The sequence below is a fragment of the Phocoena sinus genome, chromosome 9, assembly GCF_008692025.1.
Source record: "Phocoena sinus isolate mPhoSin1 chromosome 9, mPhoSin1.pri, whole genome shotgun sequence".
NCBI classification, from domain to species: Eukaryota; Metazoa; Chordata; class Mammalia; order Artiodactyla; family Phocoenidae; genus Phocoena; species Phocoena sinus.
Genome location: NC_045771.1, coordinates 81,012,522 through 81,026,482, shown reverse-complemented (window position 1 = coordinate 81,026,482; position 13,961 = coordinate 81,012,522). Strand labels below are relative to the sequence as shown.

General features: G+C 36.1%; 1 protein-coding gene across 1 annotated transcript in view; it reads right to left on the bottom strand.

The window, feature by feature from the left end:
- The window catches only part of PCLO (piccolo presynaptic cytomatrix protein), a 366,471-nt gene that overhangs the window by 48,793 nt on the left and 303,717 nt on the right, over positions 1 to 13,961 (bottom strand). Inside the window, exons 17-20 of the mRNA XM_032643160.1 lie at positions 11,807 to 11,900; positions 10,507 to 10,578; positions 8,436 to 8,616; positions 6,641 to 6,835 (exon numbers count right to left, since the gene is read on the bottom strand). Of these exons, the coding sequence (XP_032499051.1) occupies positions 6,641 to 6,835; positions 8,436 to 8,616; positions 10,507 to 10,578; positions 11,807 to 11,900 (542 nt within the window). The remainder of the gene's footprint in view (positions 1 to 6,640; positions 6,836 to 8,435; positions 8,617 to 10,506; positions 10,579 to 11,806; positions 11,901 to 13,961) is intronic.

Genomic DNA, 13,961 nt, shown 5'->3' with positions numbered 1-13,961 from the left:
ATAATGTGGTTTTTAGTTTCAAATGTCTTAATGAGGAAAAGTAGATTTTGCTTCTGTGTTCTTTTAAGAATAAAGTAGAAGTAGAAATTTTATTCCATTGTCTTTCTTATGTTTAGAAATAGGGACCTACCTCCTGACACTTTCTCTAATTTTTTTTTTTTTTGGCTGCACTTTGAGGCTTGTGGGATCTTAGCTTCCCAACCAGGGATTGAACCCGGGCCCCTGGCAGTTGAGAGTGTGGAGTCATAACCACTGGACCACCAGGGAATTCCTACCTCCTGATTTTCATCAAACATTTTCTTCTTAAAAACTTATCTGTTCTTGTTTGATTTGTATTATTAATATTTTGATTAGTTTCTGTTCAAATGATCATTTAATTAATTTTATCTTTCAGTATTTTAAAACACATTGAGGTATAAAGCTATGGTTCTATCTGCATTATTTCTCTTTATACATCTGAAAACCGTAATACCCCAATCAAAATACTGCGGAAATGTTTTCATTAGAAATCCGAAAGTTTTGTCACCTCAATGATTAAAATATATATTTACAGACTCAACAAAGTAACAAAACAAAAAGGCTATTTTTCACGGTCTGACTCATTATACATAAAGATTCCTTTCATCCTATCCCGTCCCCATATGTCCCCCTCCCTCCCAAAGATTATCTTGCACAACAGAGAATGGGTGAAATATCATGATTTTACATAATGTAGTACATTCTGATGAAAAGTGGGAAAAAAAATCAAGCAATTCATGGATAGATATCTGGAATTAGGCGATGTTGTTAAGCAGCTACCTATTAGCTTTTGGCATTCTTCCGCCTCTCCCCAGGTGGCACTTCACCCAGTTCCAGGATCCTTCCTACCCAGGCGATAACGTTCCCAGCCCCAAGCTCAGATTGTACCCTCTGTCCATGGTCCCGCAGTGTCCCCATCAGCCTTCTCACGCTCCATGCTTCTCATTTCTTTCCTCCATCAGCATTTACTTGCCTGTCTCATTTGCTTTGGGTCCTGCTCTCTGCTGGTAATTTGGTAAATTAACTTTTTAAAAATAAATTTGTTTAAACCTGAAATACAATAATTTGCAATCAAAAAATAAGTTTAAGTTTGTTAAAGACATGTCATAAATAGCATTTAAGGCACTTTGACATGTTAAAAGTTAGGCCTTTCTCTTCTCGGATCATGTATTAATAGTCCCGCTCAATCATATAGGCCCCTGGTTAGATCACGTGACAAAGGCACACTGCAGTATGAACCAGTAATTCCTTACGTGGATGGCTTGACACACTCATGGCTACTACTAGAAAAGAACAAAAGTATCCATTGATGATACGTCAGTGAATTCACCTTTGGGAGGAAAGGTGAATAAACAAGAGAGAGTGTCATATGTTCAGAGCTATATATTTACTGTCTGTGCCTCTGCATGTGAGGCAGAGATATTTCTGGCAATGAATATTAAATGACTATAGAAAGAGTTGAAAATGCATAACCAATCTTTCTAAGAAAATATGGAAACTCCTAAAAACCCAAAACTTTAGAAGAACACTTTGATTTTCAGAGACAACAAAGAAATACAACCCTTGCCCCCAGAGAAATAGGCAGAAAACTTTGAAAGCTGAAATCCAATTTGATTCTCTCAGATTTTTGCTGGCTATTTGCTGTGTTCACATCATTACAGTTTGTTTTCTTTCTATTTTAAACTATCCAAAGTTTCCTTTTTAAAGCTTTGCTGCCTTTCTTTTCTTTGCACAAACACACTGAAATGAGGAATGTTAAGTCTGTTTTTATTAACCTCTTACACACATTCCAGAAGACTTCACCTCCAAATGATCTCATTCTGATTTCTTTCCCTTTTGAACCCTCTCCTTTCCAGAAACAGAGAACGCCAAATTCCTTCTGATCAAAAGTAATCATCTGCTTCCGGTCCGAAGAGAATGGACCACTGATCAGCTACTGCCTTTGTAACCAACACTTCTCTCCACTCCCAGTGCCCGCCCTGTTTCCCAACCCAGCCACCCATACCACTTGCCCAAGACAGCAGCTCTCACAGAGAGATGGCTTAGTCAGAGTTCACCACGGGAATATGGATAGGAAACTCTTCTTTGACAGGTGCCGCAAAGGAGCCTTACGGAAAGTGGAGTTTCCAGCAGCGGTCTGTGGAAGTAGCTTCAGGACCTTCTCCTACAATTCGGCCACAACAAGGGACCTTCAGTCATAGTTCCTCACACAACTCAGTCAATGATTCATCTTCTTACTAACCTCTCCAAGCTCTCATCTTACTGCCCAGGGTGGAGGGATACTTCTATCCATCCTGTATGAGTGTTTCTAAACTTAAAGCTTACCTAAAATCTCAGCATCAAACAAAAACAGCTCAGGAATTTAAAAATGCCCTTTATATATATATATAAAATGTAATATATTCCATAGCAACTAAATTAATTTTCAAGGTTGTAAAAATACTTCAATTTGTTTTAGTTTGGGTATGGTTTTAAAAACAACCTATTTTGAAACTCTTTTCCCTGGCTGGCATTACCTCCTAAAACAGCCGGGCCTATATCCCACCAAACCAACTGGCTTGGAAAAAAACATTTCCAGGGATTTCTAAATACAAATGGAGAGTTGTTTAGGTATCAGGAGGATCTGGCACAATCTGTCTAAATCCTGTCCTTCAGGTTTCCTAGCATGCAACTAAACCCTGGAGGGAGAGAAAAAGTTCCTCCTTTCTTACTCCATAATTCTTACCTGACCCATATTTTCTGCTACTCCAAGCAGAAACCTGCTGAAAAACTCACCAAAAAAAATAAAATAAAATAAATTATATATATATATATATATATATATATATATATATATATATATATACACATATATGAAAAGCTCTTTAGGGACAATTTCGTCACCCTTGATAGCAATGACTGCAGATGTACACACAGCCTCCTCTACAGAGCCTGCTTACTGCTGCACTCGGCTTGTGCAGTGGGAGGGTTTTACTTCCCTGGTTTGTGGCAGCTTAATTATCAGCCTTCAGAAAAGAGGATCAAGTAGGTAGACCAAGTCTAAATTGTATTCCGCCATAATTTCTAGCAACCTCTAATCACTTGTAAGGACTGGAGTGTAAATAGCAAATAAGTAAATGACAACTGTTCTTAGTGAAATCAGGAGAGTTTGATTTCAAAGGAGCCAATGTATTTAAAAAGCAAAGGCTTATTAGGTGCGGTCATAAACAAGGGTTAGATTGCCAATTCTGACAATTTCCAGGTACGTGTTCTTCACCAGTCATGCTGCCACACGCACACCCCGACTCTCTGATGGCTCACTCAGAAAACAGAAATGAAAATATCTGCAACGAATCCCTCACCCACTAGGTGCGACAAAATGAGAAAATGGGTGATGAAACACTTTGCACAATGTGAAGAACTATTCTAAATGTATGAGAATATCCATTAGAGCATTATTCAAAGAAAGGGAGTTAAATGCATTTTGCTGCAAATTTTAAGACCCACATCTAGGAAAACCAGGACAAACTATCATAGGAATACTTAAATCATGATAATTAAAAACAGAGTGAAATAAGAGAAGCATTTGACTACTGTGACATTTACAATTATTAAATATTTGCGGTAAGAAAATGAAGTAAGAAATCAACTGAACTTATTTGATAGAAAAAAAGGTGAGAGGCGGAATTCTAAGTACTCTTGGACAGTACTAGTAAGGCTAACTAGAAAAGGGAAACTGCTGTGGTGATAGTCTATAAACTGGGCTGAGTAAATGCACATTCACAATTATCTTAGTATTTAAGCTGTTTCCTTAATTGCCTGCTAATTCAAGGAACGTCACAGTGGTTTGGCCTTTGTACTGCCACATACATCCTCCATTGCTCCTAAATGTCTGACTAGTTGGGACAAGAGCATATTAAATTTTAAAAATTTCTGAGAATACAGAGAAATGCAATAGGAGAGTACAAGTCTTAATTTTAGTTTGTGGAAAGTACAGAATCATAGAATCAAGTGTTTTACGGCTGGAAGGGACTTAAGGGGGCAAACACCGCTATAGTTCTTTTTTAATCCTTTCTTTGATATATGTTTTTGAATTAAAATTAAATTTAAATTTGAATTACAATGAAGATAATTTTATAATCACCCTGGTTTGATCCCTGTCACTGGCAGTGAGTGGCATTCTTTCTTGGGGAAAATTCCACAAATTGTTGGTGTCAAGTTAGGGACAGATATTAACTTGCTTTCCTTCCTAACAAAGCCATGGAATCAAGTCTAGGTGCCTGTCCGGAGCAAGACTCATTGGATTTGTCTTCCTTTATCCAGAAAGCTGAGAAGGTTGTGAAGTAGATCAGACGTGCAAGAAAGGAAGAGTGGAAGCATTGCCTAGAGTAGCCCAAACCCATTATTTATTTACATGTTTATGTAAGCTCTGGTACTTTTATTTGGTAATAACTCCCCCATCTATCTTATGTTTCCGACATGAAACTTTGTCCTGCAACTCAATATTCTATCATTATAGCTTGCAGTAGCAACGAAGCAGTAACTTTAAATTCTCTGTTGCAAGGAATCAAATGAGAAAGCAAAAACTGACACACTCATTTTAAGCTGCATCATATAACAATGGCTCAGAACCCAGTGGTTTATGAATGAAATAAAGATACTTTATTTATTACACAGGCACTTGGATATTCACATGCCCAACACATCTGATACACTTGACAACTACGGAAACATGAGTGGAAAAAATGTGCTCGTAGGATCAAGAAAGAACTTTCACCATGTAAAGGTGAATGAGTGCATTAACAATTTTTTCCTTTACTTTCCTCTAAGATTTCCAAAATCCACTGAATTTTTTTAAAAAGTTACACTTGAAATAATATTCAACAAAAACTGATCTACATTCCAACTGGTATGCTAACTCGAATTGTGAGCAGTTTAAACTTTTATCACAGTGCAACATATTTATAGTCATGCTTGAACAGATTATGTTAGTAGCATGCGTTCCATTCTGCAATATGAATACCGTTAATCTATTTCCCAACAAAAGTCAAAAGATGCCCAGTGCATAGAAAAATACAAATCACTGTAGTCAATATATTATGGGACTCATCTTGGGACTTACACAGTGATGATGAAGTCCTGAAATGCCATGCCCACAAAAGCACATTAAAAAGTGGATAAACATACTTTATCAGACAATCTCTAGAAATTAAAAGATGAGGGCTTTAAATTTAGGGGATGTTCTTGCTGTGTGCTTTGAATAGCGCCTTTCTGCTCACCTCCTTCTGGCTTGACTGGTCCATCAGACATCACCTTCCTGAGGGCTAGCTGGCTTTGGTCTTGGTTGCCATTAGCTGGTGGAGGCAGATTATCAGACTGAGTTCTTTGAATGGGGAGGACTCCTGCTATGCTGTGTCTGTGCTGCTTCCTGGCATGATTAGACTGACCGCTTTTATGTGCTGCTGTGGTAGTGTGGGTGAAATGGAAACCCAGAGTATGTATCCTCAGATGGAACCAGCTTGAATGTTATTCATGCAAACAGAAGTGATCTTTTGCTCTATCGAAGGAAGTTGTGTTTTCAAATGCCAAAATGACACCACATGCACAGCACTAAAGGGGGTTAAAACTGGCTGTTTCTTTGGAAATGATGACTTTGGGAGACGGGGAGAACATTCATCTATCTCCATTGTTTGCCTGATGCCTCTTGGAAGTAACAGTGCCCCTACATTTTTAAAGTGTCTGTACTCACTAAGTTCTTATATAATTCTATCAATTGAAATTACAGCAGTTAAGATGGGTGAATTGTTACGCTTTAATTGGTATCTTGGCTTCCAAATGATTTCCAGTGGTTAGAAAGAAGAATAACGCTATAAATTCTCTTGTATCATATACAAAGTGTGATCCAACAGAATGGATCCCACTGTGCTCCTCAATGAGGTAACATGGCCTCATCGAATATGCTTAGACATATATTAATACTACATACTGTTTTGAGAATATAGGAAACATTATTTTCTTTACAGATTTTTTTTTCTCCAAAAGACAACAAAGTTTCTCACGTGGAAAGCCTCATTATTTCACATGCATAATTTATTAAAAATTTTAAGCGGAAAATGTTTTTTCCATTTCCCCTAGGTTCTAGAACTTGACTGTTGGTTACATGACTCTTCTGCCTAAAATTCTTTAGTGTTTTTCAGAGGTGAGACTCTCATTGCTAATCGGCTCAAAATGCTTACGTGTGTGCCTTTTTTTGGTGTAATGCCCGGAAAACTGGCAGCCACTTGTGCTTGTAATTCCTGTATTCTAAAGGATACTTAAGTGCACACAAAAAGGACACACAACATAGTTTTGCCTGCACACATCACAGACACAGCTACCAAATACTATGAGCCAGGTTGGATGGATGGTGGAGACAAAGGAGAAACAGCCAGTTTTATTTCGTTCTATGTAAAGTAAAACAAAAAAGAACTAAATGAGAGACAGCATATTTACGTATCGATACTGTTCCTACACAGACAAAGGGACAGAGGACAGAGGGAGCAGGGAAAGCACAAAACAAAGCAAATGGGGAAGGACAGCAGGAAAGAAAGGCAACAGATGAACATTAAGCTGCCATGCTGAGGAATTTATTTGCGTCTTTTACTTGGTTGAAGGCGGAGTTGTTGCACGGCGGCTTCGGCAGCGGCTATAGCAGCCCCTGCATCTTCCAAGTGGGTCTGAGTGACGCTGGTTTTGCTTTGACTGCGAGATGGTCCATGAGAGCGGAGATGGCCTTCGGATGAGGATTTCGAGCTACCGGGACTACTATGGGATTTCTCAATGGTGGGAACCTGCATGTCTGGTTACAAAAGGGTAAAACATGAGTTAAATTTGCTCCAGCGTTCCTCCCGTCAAGCTGGGTCCCACATAATTGGAAACCGTCTAAGATTTAAGTTAACTCTGTTTCTTTTTTGGCACGTTTATGCAACTGCTCACCATACAGCGATGTGATTGAACATGTGGGAGACAATTTTTGGGAGGAAAGGCAAGAGGATGATAATCTTGAGAAGAGAGGTTTGAGAAGAGGAATAAATACATTCTAAGTAGTCTCATATAAATGAATATATTAACTTATAGTTTCACCAAGCAACTCTGCTAATTCTAGTAGGGACCAGGTAAGAAACAATAGGCTGACACTGCCGCAGGAGGAGTTTTAAGTAAAATTCCTGGAGGAAGGTGTGTGAGTCACTGGGATACATGGAAGTGGGGACTGTATTATATCATCATCTCAGGTGATCTTAGAGAATGTATATATAAGATCACACATTTACTGTGGTAGTCATAGAGAGAGAGGTCTTTATACCAATCATCTTCCAGAATGTTAATTAGTGCAGAGTTGGTCTGGCTAAGTGGAATCCAGAAATGATCTATACAACTCATAAGTAATCTACAGCACTTATTGTAGTCAGTGGTTTACTGTATTAACTCAGTGGCCTCCTGGACATGACCTCAGTTTTTCATCTCCTAGAACACTTGCATTTCCAATCCAAATTGCAAAGAACCACTTTTCAATTTGCTGTACTTCCTGAGAAGAGGCGAAAAGGAAGGAATACTCAGATCCAATATAAAAATTTTTATTTAATATTTATAAATAGCTCAGCATATCCTGGAAAGATACTACATGGTTCTCTCATACAGGCAGTTAACTCATTTTATGATGAAGATTACTGTTGTGCTGTAGGATAACTGGTTAATGAACCTCCCAAAGGAAAAGCTCATTCCAATGGGAAAGCTGTGCATATTGCCAAACCCAATGTATGATGCTGCAATTAAAAAATAATAGTAGTAGTTAAAAAAAATCATAGAATTAGTTTGAACGCACCACTTAGGAAAGGTTTAAGTAATTTTCAGCATACCAATTGTTTTGATGACATGAGGAAAATGTTTTTGATATAATTAAAAAGCAGAATGCAAAACTGTTTATGTCCATATATTACATATATGATTTATGAGTAAGAATATACATATGAAAAAATAGGGATTTAAACAGAAGAAACATGCATAAATGGTAATGATGATTATGTCTAGTCAATGAACTGTTGAGGATTTTTATGTTTTCTTTATGAAATACCCCAACGTATTTTATAAAGTCATATTAACCTAGATTTTGAGAGCTGAAAAAGACCCAATAGCTCATATAACCCAACCTCCTCTATTTTATAGGTTGAAAAACAGAGAACCAGAGAGGTGAAGATCACAAAGGCATCAACCTAATTAAGGGCTGATCTGAGACTAAAGCCCCTTTCTCCTGATTCCACAACCACTACTCTTTGCATGATATTATATTAAATATTTCCCAATACCTTTCAAAAGATATTAAATATACAGGCACTCATATTCAAGAATATACTGAGTGAACAAAAAGACAAAAGCTTTTCTCTACTTGAAATATCTCCTACCCTTGGATGGGTCAGGGAAGATACCATGGCTTCTGCTTTTGATGACAGACGGCTTTGGGGACTGCTGGCTGCTTTGACTGGAATGGGACTTGCCATGATCAATGCTTTCAGTCTGTTCTTTGAGAGGATACCACCTAGGCGTGTTATCGAGGTGAGATGTGCTAGATAAATCAATCAATACCTGGAAAAAAGTGCAATAAGTGAATAAAATTTATGGATTAAGCTGTAATTCATTTGTTGTTTTTTTTCTGTGATCTGAAACTTATTCAAGGACATAAGTCAAAGGATATAGTATAACCTTTAGGATGATGAGGTCTTCCTCATTTGTCTTCACCCATGATACTGAGAATGTCTTGTGCATACCAGATGCTGTATAAACGTTTGGTTAAATTGAACTGTATGACATCTCTGACTATTAATTAAATTATTTGGAGATGATGCAAAAAGGTAGAGTCACAAGTCAATCTCTTTATGAAATAAAGTCTTCTTTTGTTAAATGGACACACGATATTCTTAAACTGGGCTAGTGTTTTTTGCAGATTGTTTGATTTTAGTTACAAGAGGGACAAAATGAAAAAGAATGGCTAATTTTCAATTACTAACTTATTCCCTGTATTTTATTTTATTTTATTATTATTTTTTTTTAATAAATTTATTTATTTATTTTTGGCTGTATTGGGTCTTTGTTGCTGCACGCGGGCTTTCTCTAGCTGTCATGAGCGGGGGCTACTCTGTGTCGTGGTGTGTGGGCTTCTCTTGTTGTGGAGCATGGGCTCTTCAGTAGTTGTAGCACACGGGCTCTAGAGCGCAGGCTCAGTAGCCGTGGCACACAGGCCCAGTTGCTCCACTGCATGTGGGATCTTCCCGGACCAGGGCTTGAACCCGTGTCCCCTGCATTGGCAGGCAGATTCCCAACCACTGCGCCACCAGGGAAGCCCTATTCCCTGTATTTTAAAACATACTTTGGTTCACATTTGAAACAGAGATATTACCAACAGTTTACAATAAGAAAGTGCTGTGTCATGGTTTAATTGGCAACATTTTTTCTTAGTGGTACATAAACAATGGTGCATTTTACAGTAGTTGGCATCTTATATTTGAGCAGATACTAAAAAATAAAACCACACAATGGATATATGCTTTAGGTTCACGTGAACAATAAATTATAAGGACTTCAATAAATCAGCTTTTTAAAATAGGACAATAAATCAGATATAACCGTACTCTAGAGTAGTCCTGTCTAAGACCAAGATTAGTCCAAGTGGCTATACCACATGGAGCCTGTAGGTGAAGTGCAAATGATCCAGTTTTGATGGGAAAAAGGTACAGAGTGTAGGAGCCAAACAAGACATCATGTCACCTAGACTACTCAACTGTTTTCTATTGTCTCTATCAAAAGGATATTGTATTTTCTAGGTGTTATATATTTTTGGAGATTTATTTTTTTAACATTAATTCATAACTTCTGCTTTAAGCAAAGATCACTAAACAAAATATGTATTTTTGGAATATGATAGATGAAAAATATCACAGAATCTGACCATCCTGCCACATTTCATAATTAGGTTACATTCCTTGTGAATTTATAAAAATTGTTTTTACTGTTTTCTCCTACTTCTAGTTTTGCTTCTTAAAATATTTTGAGATGTTTTGTGGGACACTTAAAAGACGTATGTAAAATGTCACATCAAGTCATTCATACGTGCAATGAGGAATAGCAATTAAATAAACTGAAAATGCATTTGAAAAAAATCCAGCTCATTTATAATATAATAAATTTATCTCCAATCTTTTACATAATCATTTGGATTCACAGCATGACTATATAACTTTCTATCAAAACAATTAATATTTCATCTTGCAAACTAATTAGAAAATACATCAACTGGTAAAGTGAAAATTATTTCTCTAGTTGCTATTCATCTATTCAGTCATTTGTAAATAAATTCTATCCACCAAAGAATTTTATCCAGAAATAGTTATCTTATACACTTAAGAAATATGCTTTCCAGAAAGATTTAATTGATGGTTTATAATGAAGCAAATAAAAAAAAGGAAACCATAGGCTCACCTCACCAAGGAAATCATTGGAAGAAAATCTATCGTAATCCCAGACTGTCACCTCCAGTGTTTTCTTCTTGAGCTACAGTTCAAATCAAAATGTCATTAACCTCATTTCTCATCATAAATTTTCATTATACTCATATAATAGACTCATTTATATTTTCATTCCTTGAACTCTTTCCACTTATGCAAAAATACTTTAAGTTTATATAAAACTGTATACTTACATTCAATATTATGTAAACTGTCAATCATTTTGTGGTCCAACCAAGTATTTGATCACAAGATACCTCACTATTTTGCAAAAAAAAGGGTGACTTTTACTTATTTCCTGTTATTCTACCCCTGCCCATTATTAAAAGTACCAAGCAGAATCTATATATACTCTTTAAATACATGAAATTCATAGGTTGCAAAAATGTCTAGGTTATTCAAAGTATTCGGGTTATAGTTTTTTGTTTCAGTAAATTGCCAAAACACATTAGTAGCACTGTCTCATTTCTGCAGGTGAACTTAACTTATTTTAAATTCAAGAACCCAGATTACAATTTATATGCAGCTTCAATTTCATAGTCAAATTAGAAATCTTCCAAAGGATAAATCAGAAACCTCATTTTGAAAGACAACTCATTTGTAAATTGTTTCCATGGATGTCTTCTTCCTATTCTATTTGTATTCTTTTCTCTCTGAATTCATCTTTATAAACCATCAGTTATTTTCTATTATTGATACAAAGTTATGACATGAAGATTTTCAGAAACACATCGATGCAATTTTGCTTAGAGTCATCTATTTGTTGCGATAATCCTTTACACTAGTCTTCTTCACGCTTTCCTCTGCACAGTTTAGTTGCACAATGCCAGATCCGTAGGAAGCCTCAATTTAGAAAAGAGATGATCCCTAAATTGTTGCCAGGAGGGGTAATTCATTTCAGTGCATCTGAATCTTATTTTTTCTTTGTTTATGAAAGTCAAAATACAGCTAGCTGGAAAATATTTTCCCTCAAAATATGATAAATAGAGCCCAGTCTATTGAAATATTTTATTTTGAAATAATCAGTGGAATATGTCCCACTAGTCTTATTCATTTTATTTTTTAGCTGTTTTGTGAAAATGTGCACATTTTCTTTCACTGTATCTTCGAATTGCACCCAGTTCCTTTTACTGGCTCTATTTCTTGCATGTATTTTACTCAATTTTTTTTGTTTGTATGGAAAAATTGATATGAATAACAATCTTTCAGTAATTCTATCATCACTATTTTTATATTAGCCTGAACCTGTCATATAGAAAATAATCATTGCATACCTGTTCCATGGAGATACTTTTATAAATTACTGTTTGATTCCACTCAGGATTAAGACTTTTCTGAACATATTTAGTCCTTCTCTTGTACTCAGCACTGAATTGGAAAAAGAGAAAGAATTATCCTGATTATTTACCTTGACCGATGACTTCATAGTCAACCTGAAGGGCACGCAGACTTTTAAAGGTATTTTGTTTTGAATCACTATGTAATCATCTCATCATCCTCACGTCTTAAACTGTATTTTAAGTTGAATGCACAATGACAATTCAAAAATATCTTGGATGCCTTTAGTTTTATTTTCCGTAAGGTATTTTTTTTTTTTAAAGAAAAGCTTTTAGGTGTTCTAACTAGAATACAATTTTAGAAATCTTAATCTCTCCTGAATGTGTGAGATAATTACATGAACTATACAGTAACGTCAATATCTTCTTGTCCCATAAATAATAATTGGATATTTAACTTTCCAATAGTTTTGCAACTGATCATGTCAGCAAAGCCAAATGGTCTTTCAATTCATTTTTTTCTGTAAAAAGCTGAAATAACTACACTGACTGAGGAAAGGATGAAAAATGGCTGTTGCTATAGGTGAGATTCCATGAACATTTGTTACCTTATGTTTATAGTAGATTTTGACACTCTTGGTAAAGTAGAATACTTAATCTAGTTATGAAACAATCTTAATTAAATACCAATTCTTGGTTTATGTCAATAGCTTATATTACAAATGATGAACCAAATCAAAACTTTTCCTCATGCATTATAACTTGGGGCAGTTTCAGTTTATCCTTGACTCCTCCACACCCTCTGATCACCAGTTAGAAGCTTATATCTTACACGTTTAAGCATAACTTACTTTCAAAACTTATTCTAATTAAGTCTGACAAAACATTTATAACTGGCATCAACCAGCTAATGGGGTTGGAATTATTGCTATTTGCTATGAGCCAATGGTGCCCACAAAGACAAAGCTTTTCTCTAACACTCACTGGCTTTTTCCAAATTTTCTGCCTAGAAAACAAACCTATTTGTTTGGGGTCCATTTACGTGCCTGGACTTCATAAACTGCCTTACCCTAAAGGTACTGCATCCTGACCCTGGATCTGTAGTTCTATTCCCAACTGCTGTCAGCAGACTAACTCTTGTTATTTTCCTGGTCTCAAGCATCGCCAAATCCTGGAATACCTACTATTGTTCCCCAGATGCTAATTTACTTATTCATCCTAGATAAAACTATCCTAGATAAAACTAAAGAATCAAGCTCCAGTTCACCACTCACTTTTAGAGATGGGTCTACAGCCAAGTATCTTTTTTTCTCCCTCTGGCTCTATTCTCTTTCTTATCAGACATACACAAGGGCAATAATTTCCAACGTTGACTGCATATTAGGATCACTTTGGGATCTGAGTTCCCAGGGTGGTAGGTGGGGCAACTAGCACGGCACCCTCATGCCCCTGCCCTTCACCCACAAGGAGAGTCTTATTTAACGGGTCTGGGGTGAGGCTAGAGCATCAGAATTTTAAAAATGATCTAGGTAAATCTAAAGTATTGCCAAGATTGAGAACCACTGAGAACCACTGAGCTCACGTCTCCTAAGACCTCACATTTCAGCCACTGTGAACTGAATCCAATTTAAGAAATGAAGCAGCACTATTCTCATTTGTAACCAACCTATCTGAATGTACAGAACAAGAGAGCAGGATTTGACAATTTTTTCATTCAGCAAAAAGTGCAAATAATTCTGGGGAAATGTATAGGCAATGATTCAAAGACACAGGAACTTTCATAGACTGTGAACAGAAAGTATACATTTGTACATATAATTTTTAGGTAAATTGGTCTATGTCTAGTGAAGTTTATGCACTCAAGTACCCAGAAAATTCCACTTTGACTTAATTCCACTTCTACTTTAGAGAAAATCTCCCACACGTACAAAAGGAATTTGTTAAAGAACATTCATTGCAACATTGTTTCTAATAGTGTGTTAATAATATAATAAATAAATATATTATGATATATTTATTCAATGAAATTTAAGTAGCAGTTAAATTAAATGAAATATACCTTCATTTATCAAGATAGATAAATCTTAAAAAAAATCTTGAGCAAATAATTTGCAGAAGAAAACCTATGGTAAGTTATCATGATATAAAGTTA